This window comes from Cynara cardunculus, unplaced genomic scaffold, assembly GCF_001531365.2.
Source record: "Cynara cardunculus var. scolymus isolate 2C unplaced genomic scaffold, CcrdV1 Un_Scaffold_1372, whole genome shotgun sequence".
In the NCBI taxonomy this organism is placed as follows: domain Eukaryota; kingdom Viridiplantae; phylum Streptophyta; class Magnoliopsida; order Asterales; family Asteraceae; genus Cynara; species Cynara cardunculus.
Window position 1 is genome coordinate 27,545 of NW_020200749.1, and position 10,190 is coordinate 37,734.

Genomic DNA, 10,190 nt, shown 5'->3' on the forward strand with positions numbered 1-10,190 from the left:
TTCGATTTGAAAAATATATTTAATTACCCAATCTGACACAATTATTTTTTTTCCCAAGTCAAATCATGTTGACTTTTCCATCGGGTTAAATCACTATGACTTATCCATCGGGTCAGCCGGCCCTGATCATAGGCTTAGGGGCGACGGCTCAAGGGAGTATAACATCCAAGGACATCAATTTTCTAAAAGCCAATGTATATTTACAGGTTCAATTCTGATTTGGGCCTATAAAAGTATTACGGTTACTAGTCCACTACAATCTCGCCTTGCTCACGGAACTCAGGAACAGAAACCGATTCACGAATCGAAATCGCAATCGGCCTTGACTCAATCGGTTCTCACTCTCACTCTCACTCTCGCTCTCTGCCTCTCTCGAGTCTCGACTATCGACCGCCGACGGCGGACCGGCTCTCGGCCTCTCGCTCTCGCATCTTGACTCTTGTGAGTTGTGACTTGTGACTTGTGAGGTTAGAGACTTAGGGTTATTTACTTTACTTATTTTATTTTTTATGTTTCTAATTCTTGTTTGATTGCAAAACCTAAGTATGAAACTGTGAAATTGGTCCTTTGTGGTTTGTCATTTATGTTTCTAATTCTTGTTACTGACTTACTGTATCACTTGATTCACTTCAGTCCTTCACTGTATGTCTGTTAAAGATGTATGTATAATTCACTGTATGTCTGTTACTTATATTTTATTTTTATGTTTCTAATTCTTGTTTGATTGTTTGATTGCTTGATTGCAAAGCCTAAGTATGAAGCTGTGAAATTGGTCCTTTGTGGTTTGTCATTTATGTTTCTAATTCTTGTTACTGTATCACTTGATTCACTTCAGTGTATGTCTGTTAGTCTGTATGTATAATGTTAATGTATCATGTATGCCTAAATCCTAATTGAAATCCATGCCTTTGCTGCCATTTGTAATTGTTGGGTGGTTGACTGTTAATTATACATACTGTATCATGTATGTATAATGTCCTTTGTGGTTTGTCATTTATGTTTCTAATTGTAGGGAAGCCTAGTCTTTGACTCAAACCACGACTTTGAGAGCCTAAAGATGCACCAGCTCGACAAAATTCTGGGTCAATCACTGCTCACCCGTAGCTCTTTCTATGGTTTTCATCTGTAGATCATTCTAAGAAATTTTATGAGGGACTAGCTCTGCTATCAATTTTAATACATCATGAATTGTTAGAAAGAATATTGATGGCATAAAAGGTGAATAAATTTGCATGCATTATCAGCTAGCTAAGTTTGAATCAGACTGTTTCAATGTAGTCTCGTTTCTTCAGGTTATTTTATTCTCCCTGAAGGTGCTCTGTGTTCATTCTTACTGTGTAGCACCTGATTATTAATGTTGTTGGTTTTCTAATTCTTGTGTTATTTTAAGCATGCTACTTTTCAATAACTAAGGGGACGTTTACCAATCACTTACTGGATAAGCCAGCAAGATCATCACCACATCACTTGCCTAATTGGGTAACATTTTCGGCCATCAAAACAGATTGTTGGTATGCTTTTTTTTTTACCCGGTAAGCGCTGATTGGGTAAGAGTCTTCTCGCTCACTTACCGGGTAAGGTTCTTACTAATTGCTAATGCCTCTTACCGGGTAGGATTCTAGGTCTTTACTCATCCAAAGAAGGTAAGTGACACATGGTAAGCACTTACCGGTAAACAACCCCTAAACATGAATATTCATAGGTGAAGCATGTTACTCTATGATAGTTAACATGAATATCTCTTTCCCTTTGCTTGTTTTAGTTTCTGTAGTATCAAGAAGACCTGTTTATATTATGAATTGACCTTCATTTTGTACATATCAAGCGTGTGGCAATATGAAGACCATGTTCTTAACTTGAGAGCTGTGTGCATTGCAACAAAATTTCATGCGCAAACCGTGTTCTATCATTTAAGTTTTATCCTCTTGTTTATTTGTGTTTTTCTTTGCTATGTTTATTATTTCAGTTCTTAAAATATTGGCTGCTCAAAGATGAGGGTTAAAAGGAGAAGGACTAAAGATGTTTAAGATGTTTAGTTGTTTTCTCATTTCAGATCTTGACAAAATTTGTTGCAATCTTCTACTTTTCCCTGTTCCTTTCACCCTTTTGAAGATTTTACTTTTACAATATTATAGTTAAAAATTTGCAAAATAAATTGTTATTTGCTTTTTCAAAGATATTATATTTTATGCTTATAGCAGACTACTATATGTTCACTAATGGTCAAAGGCAAGAAGAGCGTACGGGAAAGTATGGTACTCCTCGGGTACAGTACCTTCAGGTATGATTCATAAACCTATCAAATTTATTTCAATCTTTCTATTTGATATCTTTTTGCCTAATAGAAGGTACTTGGCTATGAAGCACCAATACTTCAGCCAGACTCTCATATCGTTGTTGGGTGTGGATTGCTTGCCTGAACCCATGTATTCAAGTTTTATTAAAAAGGTCACTGGTGATGGCCTTGGGTGTAGCTTGATTTGTTATCTTTAGGGGTTTGACTCATTTTTCATATATTCTTGTTTCAAGGCTAACCATACTTCCAGATACAAATAGGAGTTGGAACACCTAAATACTTGGACATCTTATGTGTATTGTTATAAAAACCTAAAAATGTTCACACTCTGACTATCCAAATAGTTCCAAATAATTAGGGTTTATGCGTTTTGTTTTCCACTTATCTCCATAGCTTTCCTTTTCATTTTTGTATTCATACAGACCCGTCTCCTTTCTTTTTTGGTTCATTGTTGGTTTTCCTCAATATTTATGTGTCCATTGGATACAACATTCAGCAGACTGAGCAGAATTGAATCAAACAAGTACGTTAATGAAATATTTGGTATGGGTATAAGTACTCTGATGTATTTTATTTCTTTATGTTTGTAGGAACTCGTAGCTCAGTTTCAGAATGCGTCTAATGAAGGTATGTTGTAGAGTGATTGTATGCCTTTCTGTGACAATACTTTGTCTTCCATCAAGTTCTATAAAGTAAATGGGACGCAGTTGTCCCATCTTTATTTCTTCTCATATCAAGTAAATGGGACTTTTCATTCATCTCATCTTTTACAAAGAGACACACGTCAAGTATATTAAGAATCTTGACTTTGTCTTTCAATTTTTTTTCCTTAATGATTCTTCATAATTGCAGAGTTGAAGGAAAAGATTGTTGCTAATTTGGCGAACTTCGCATATGATCCCTACAATTATACGTTTCTGCGCCAGGTTAATTCTTTATGATTTATATACTTCGTAGTTGATACAATCAACATCTGCTGTACTTAACAACCGTACTTAACTTTAAACAGCTTAATGTTTTGGAACTTTTTCTCGACTGCATAACAGAACCCAATGAGAAGCTAATAGAGTTTGGTGCCGGAGGGATTTGCAATTCGTGTGTTGGTATGTTAAAACCATTTTAAGCCATTGGATAGATTTATTAGCTCAGAATGCTTCAAGGTTTTAGTTGCAAAGGAAAAAAAATAGAATGCTACCATCCGAGGTAAACTACTTTTTATGTCTACAGATCCTGCAAATGCTGCGGTTATAACCAAATGTGATGGGGTACCTCTTCTTATACAATGTTTGTCAAGTCCTGTAAAAAATACGGTAAGAATTACAAACAAATCATTTTTTGTATCTTTTACCTTCTTTTATCTAATTGCTATTGTTTCTATGCAAAAGAGGGATGTTCATTTAGTCTGATAATACATATGTAAACCATCACTAGACTAGCACTCACTCCATCCCAAAACAAGTATGAAGTTTGACTTGCACATATTTAATGAAAGAGTTTAACTATCAATAGGGTCCTGAGGGTATGCGGACTTGATCTCCACCTCAAAAGGTATAGACGCTGTTTTGTCCTTTTTGGAAAAGTGTCAATCTATACTTGTCTCTTTGCTCATTACTAGTCATTACTCCATCCATCATAGGAAATTGAGATATTTGAGTAGACTAGTTTGAATGAAAACTTAGGACTGTTAATCACATGGTTTAAATGTTATCCAATAATGACGAAATAAATAAACCTTACAATCCAATTGATAGAATCATTAAGTTCTAGTCATACTGATAGGTAAATAGGTAGTCTTAAATTTAAATATTGTGGATGAAAAACTTAATGCCGTTTTCACGAAACAAGCTCTGTAAACTCCACAGGGTGGGATATATGCATGCCTAATCTCCACCCTGAATAGTAGATGGGGTGGGACACAATTTTCACGAGACACCAAATTGAGAAGTGTTCAAATTCTTGTAGAATAGGCATGGCGCACACACCAATACACATACCATTATTTCTTTTAAATAACAAGATGATTAACTTAAGAGAGAAACACAAAGAAAGTATTCGGGGTGGAGGTCAGATATGCTTACATACCACCCTCCCAGACCGGATTTACTGGGCTTGTTTGGTTTGGTGAAAATTGCATCATTTTTTCTTTCACAACATTTGAATTTAAAAATTACCAATTTACACATCAGCATGGCTAGGACAGCAGTTATACCCACTGCCTTTGCAGTGGAGGTCAGGTCCCCACATGTCCCCGGACTCTACTTTTGAGTGAGATATATCAGGTTTATCTTAGGGACATCCCCAATTAGAAATTGTGTTATCTAATTTATTGAAGTCTAGTGGCCTGAATTCGAATTAGTTGTTTGCAAATCATCAAGCAGGGTAAGGAAGTCAGCTGAGAATTCCTTACAAGTTGTCTAATTTAGGGTGTGGTCAAGGTGGTATTGTACTAACAGCAGAAGAACTAATTGTTTGGTTCTCTAATATCAGGAACATTTTCTCATACTAATGATGACGAGTTCTTTTTGTAATGTTGATGTTTTGGCACTTTTATTCAAGTTTCTAATGTTTGGTAGGTGAACTACGCTCTTGGGGCTTTGTATTATTTGTGTAACGTATCCACGAAGGAAGCCATCTTGAGACCAGAAGTAGTCAATATCATCAGAAGGTACGCAGCTGCTGGTGGTGTCAGCATTAGCTTTAGCAATCTCGCTCGATCTTTTTTAGATAAGCATGTCCCAGAAAACCGTTGATACCCAATGTTTTTTGAGATCATTTCTTGGTTATTTTGGTCAATTTAGCCTTGGTTCTTCCCAATTTGCTCACATTTTTCCATAAGTTGGGTCTTTATTGTAACCATTTATGCATACATCTCAACTCTATACGCTGCTTCTGAATAGGATATATCGGGCTCATTTGATTTACTTGGTAATATCGGAGAGCTTGCTTTTTGTTGCAAGTTTAAGAAATGTAAAATGCTAATAGCACAGATCAGATCCTATCAAATATAATGGTGAAATTGGTCAATGTGATTCAAATTGTACCTCGAAGGGCTGTTTGATTTAAACTTGAGAATGTTTTTGATGGATTTGGATTTTGTAGAAGGATTTGGAATTTTTGGTGAGTTTGGTTTGTAGGATTTGGAATGGATTTGAATTTAATTTTTTTTAAATAATTTACGAGAACAAATAAAATAAATAAATTACTTTTTTTATTAATTGATTATTATAAAACAAATGTTCTTAACTTATTTTAAAATATTGTTACAAATAAATTTTATGAAATCATGTAAGATACCATCCGAGAACTAATTAAAGTAGTCATTTTTATTGGTTATTTCATCTCAACCATTTTTTTATAAGGTTTACCAAAATATAGTTATAGGGCCATAATTTTAATTTTTTTCCCCGAACTGGGTGAGAAATGTAAGTTTTATTGTGGGCCAAGGTGAAGCAACATTTAATTTTTTTTGCGAACAAGGGTAGAAAGTGAATTTTTTTGTCTTTTAGCTGGGTCCGCAAATGCGGATGTGAGTTTTGTGCACCTATGACTATTTTGGTAAACTTGGAGAAAAAATGGCTAGAAGGTGAAACCAACCCTGAAGAATGATTATTTTTATAAATTTCCCAATACCATCCCTATAGAATTTCTAAATCTCATGTTTGTGAGATTTTAATTAAATTTGGGATTTCAAATCTAAGCATTCTTTCAAACTAGACATAAGATTGTGATGAAATTTCATTCCAAATCCCTTCGGATTTTAAAAATCCTGCAAACCAAACGACACCTAAGATACCATTTGGTTTGCAGAATTGGATTAAATTTGGAGGAGTTTGAAATTGAATTTTATTCCAATTTCATATTTGGTTCAAAATATTTTCTGGATTTAAAATCGCACAAACATAAGCTTTTGAAATCCCTTGGCATGCTTGTATTTTAAGGGATTTTCGTAGGATTGTATGTAATAATGTTTCAAAAAATATTAAAAATATTTGTTTTACCTTAATCAATTAATGAAGTTGTAGTTAATTATTTTTAATTTGTTTTTATAAATTATTTAATAAAAAATGGAATCATATTATCCATTGCCATTCCAAGTCTTACAATCCTAACACATCAAATATCTAAATCCCTCCAATTTCAAATCCATTTACAAAATCCAAATCCCTCAAAATCATTCCATCAAACGAAACGTTTCCTAAGTTCGTTGTTGGCCATTTGCCAGTTAATTAAACACAATCCTTGTTGATTTATTGGTACAATTTTTGGTTAGCAGTGAAATATGGTGGGATGAGACTACGTTTATGGAGACTCAATCCCTTACTAAAAATCACTCTCGTTCATTCATTTATGTAACAATAAATTCCAATCTATCTCAAGCTTTTTTTTATTGTTCATTGATGATCCAATTCAAAATATATATAAATTTAATGTTCTTTTACTTTTAAAAATTACCATACATTAAAATCACAAGAATTTGTTGCATATACAGATATGGTGATATTGAGCTTTACTTGAAAATAATTAAAAATTAAAAATTAAAAATTAAAAATTAAAAATTATGTTATATCTTTAATATAATAAAAATAAGGAAAAATTGCATTAAAATAACTAACTTTGATTTGATTCATATTTTAAAAAACCAACTTAATATGACGTGGTAAAATCATAAAAGAGAAAACTATTAATGGATATTAGTGGTGCCATATCATAATTAATTTAGGGGGGGAGGGGGGGGGGGAGTCTGAACATAACCTCCCCTAAATTGATATGGGCAAACCCTCCAACATCTTTTGAAACTAACCCACCTGTCTTAGTTCTTTCTTCTCAACCTTCAACCTCTCTTTTAGCTTCATCCCCAGAAACAATGTTACCCGTAGTAGTTTCCCTCCCTTCTCAAGCTCTCTTTGAACCCCTTCTAGACCCACTCTCTACCCAAGCCTCTTTCACTCCCATTTAATATTTGAAGAAATCCTCTCTTGGTATGTCCTTGAAAGTTCATACATTGATGACGATGACGGTGACGATGACGGTGACGATGGTTGTTTATGCCAAAAATTATACCAATTATAATCTAAGGTTTCTTTGTGGAGCTTTAACAATTAAGATTGATCAACTTTGAAATTAAACCGGTAAACAACAAAAAATGAAAATTAACGAGACAGATGAATTAGTCATGCGGAAAAACTCTTGTTGGAACCTAGATACTCTTAATTCCCAGAAAACACAGTTGATAAATAATAAGATTGAAATACAAACAGTGTATCGAGGATGATTAAGCGAAATATTCAATATATATAAGAAAGCGAAAGGACTTGAATATGTTGAATGCTTTTATTAGATGAAAGTAAAGAACAATCAATCCAAAATGTAATCTCACAATAAAATATGTATAGTATAAGTCGACACTCTCAGGTAATTTCAACCTGAGGAGGAAGCCTCCTTATATACGCCTAGGTCAAACAACTATGCTATAATTAAGGCTTGAATCTCTGAGTTGCCGAGTCCGAGTCCTTATCTTTGACTTCCCTTGAAAAGTGGAGTGGACTAAGTCAAGCAGCCTTAAATCTGTTTGACGCTTGCGAGAATGTCTGGACTTGCACGCGCGTTCCATGGAGAAGGAGACCAGAAGCTCTGCATGTACTATACAGAAGCTCTGCATGTACTATACAGAAGCTCTGCATGTACTATGCAGAGGTTCTGCATATACTATGCAGAGGCTCTGTGTCTGGAGTTGTAACTTAGCATCAAGCGCTTATACTTTTTTGGCGCATAAGGCTTGATCGTCCACGGAGATTGAGCGCGGGATCTGTATGAAGGGAACCTTCACTCTTTAAGTAAGAGCTCTGGTTCTTGACCTCTTCTGCATGAGAGCTCTTAGTCCAGACTGCTTCAATAGACTAACTCCTATAGACTAGAGTAAGAGACTTCTTACTTACACTTTCACAAGTTGGGGTCTAACAATCTCCCCCTAAGTGTAAATAAGGCAGACTCTTACTTGAATTGAAAAACATGTCTAGTCGAAGCCAGAGGTTAAAAGGAACCTCTGTTTTACATTAACTATCTAGAAAGTACAACATGATTGAGAGGAAATTACATTGACTGAAAAGATAAAAAAATGCTTACAAAAATAAGGTCTAGATGTGTTGAAGTTTGATGAACCTCCTAAGAAGTTCTCGAAACTCCAGCATGTTGTCAATTGACCTTAAAATAATTTTTGCTCTTTCTTTTTCTCTAGGGGAGGTATCTCTGCTCCTAACTAAGTGATCTCTGATGTAGCGCAGAGTAGAGTTTGAGTACTTGTAATTTTGGTCATCTCAAAAAAATATCTTCTTTCCTTGTGCATTTCGGAAGACCACCCCACCTCTGGTTCCACCAACACGGTTTATGAGGGAATGTTATCGATGCCTTGCAGATCTTCGTTTGGTGCAGCGACGATCAATTGATCCATTCCCAGGTCCAGAGCTAGTTGAAAGTCAAACTTGCATCTGAAGTCGAGTAAGTCTGTTACTGTCTGTCGTATCGCAGAATTGGCCACAACATATTTGAGCCTCTTATTCTTCTTATGGTCCGTGAAGAAATACAGAGACAGAAGGTCACACAAATTCATATTTATAAGATCACAATCTGTGAACGTGCAGATCTGTCCGCGAGACCTTTCCACCGTATACTCATGGAAGACGATCTGATTGTGCGCAAAGGTACGTTTCTTGATGTCGAGGATTTGCTTGATTCCATCGACAAAGTGGACTACAGAGATAGGCTGTGTGTAGTGATTTAAGAACCTCTGCCTGATGTTTTCTTGGACCATTGGATGGAGACTGATCTTGATGACTGGTGTCTCCTCTCGCAGGTTGTAAAGAAACTGGTAGATGTCTTTGCTGTCTGCCTTGTCCTTTATTGGCTTGTCTGGGGGTGTTGGCTTCATCATTGCATCCATGCTACCCTTGATCTTTTGAACTTGATCAGAGGGATGTTTGGTGCTCCGAGGCCTACTGCTTGCGCCTTCTTCTGTTCTTGTTGGTTTGACAGGGGACCCTCTGCCTCATAGCCGGAGTGACTACTCTGGTCCTTTGAGCAGGGACTCTAGCTCTGTGCGTATTTCTTGTTGGTGGAGGAGCAACTATTGTGACGCCTTCAAGAGGAAAGACAATAGGAATGACCATGAGTGATGGATTAGCTACATTCACTGCTACCACCTCTTCTTCTTGCCTTCTTGTTGTTAGAGCAGCTGTGTCCATGGCATACTCTGTTGAGGAAGACAGAGCCGCTTCTGACTCATATCAGACGTAGACGGATAGGAGTTGGATTACGTCTTCACCCTTTTGTCGCCCTGCTGGCTCTGCTTGGGATGTCATGGGCATCTTTCCCTTTCGAAGCGCCTCTGCATGCGCTGGATGACTTTGTGCTCTCTGCCTTGAAGAATCTGGCTGGCGTGGAGCAGAGGGGGCAGCCCTTGGTGTGACACTTGGAGCTTGGGTGGACTGATTCTCCCCCATTTGACGATTTTGAGGGCCAGACAGGTCTGGGTCCTCATCATCGTCAACCCTCCTTCACTTGGAGGCCTCGGCACATGGAGTTGGGTCCATTCTTCTTTTCAGCCTTTGCTCCTCTGCTTGGGGCAAGAATTTGATTTTTTGCCTCAAAAAGCTTGAGAAGCTCTTCTGCAGCGTCCCCAAATCGTTGAATTTCCTTGTCTGTGCAATAGTTAAAGGCAACCAGGGAACGCCGTATCGATTATGCTGCCTCCGTGGCTTTGATATTGAAGTCTGATGTGAAACTTGCCACCTTCTGGAGGAGTCTATCACCCAGAGCATTCATTGCCGCCTGAGTGACATAGTCTACAAGTACATTGAGAGGGATGAGCGCCTGGGCGTCATGAGATGAAGTGGAAGCT

At 36.8% G+C, this 10,190-nt stretch overlaps 1 protein-coding gene across 4 annotated transcripts; it reads left to right on the forward strand.

Moving 5' to 3' along the window:
• The first annotated feature begins 259 nt into the window (after window positions 1-259).
• On the forward strand, window positions 260-5,161 carry LOC112502420 (armadillo repeat-containing protein 7). 4 transcript variants are annotated; one of them, XM_025106309.1, is made up of 7 exons: window positions 260-467; window positions 2,199-2,281; window positions 2,887-2,923; window positions 3,149-3,222; window positions 3,306-3,399; window positions 3,524-3,606; window positions 4,870-5,161. In XM_025106309.1, the coding sequence occupies exons 2-7, from the start codon at window positions 2,210-2,212 to the stop codon at window positions 5,044-5,046; spliced, it is 537 nt and encodes a 178-aa protein (XP_024962077.1). In that variant the 5' UTR covers window positions 260-467; window positions 2,199-2,209; the 3' UTR covers window positions 5,047-5,161. The 4 variants fall into 4 exon arrangements, with proteins under 4 accessions (XP_024962077.1, XP_024962078.1, XP_024962080.1 ...); XM_025106310.1 differs by having other exon boundaries at window positions 2,202-2,281; XM_025106312.1 differs by having other exon boundaries at window positions 272-441.
• The last annotated feature ends 5,029 nt before the right edge of the window (window positions 5,162-10,190 follow it).

Coding starts and splice junctions, on each gene's coding strand:
- LOC112502420 (XM_025106309.1), top strand. CDS start 2,210: ATGTTCACTAATGGTCAAAGGCAAGAAGAGCGTACGGGAAAGTATGGT. Junction 2,282..2,886: donor CTCGGGTACAGTACCTTCAG/GTATGATTCATA, acceptor TTATGTTTGTAG/GAACTCGTAGCTCAGTTTCA. Junction 2,924..3,148: donor TCAGAATGCGTCTAATGAAG/GTATGTTGTAGA, acceptor TCATAATTGCAG/AGTTGAAGGAAAAGATTGTT.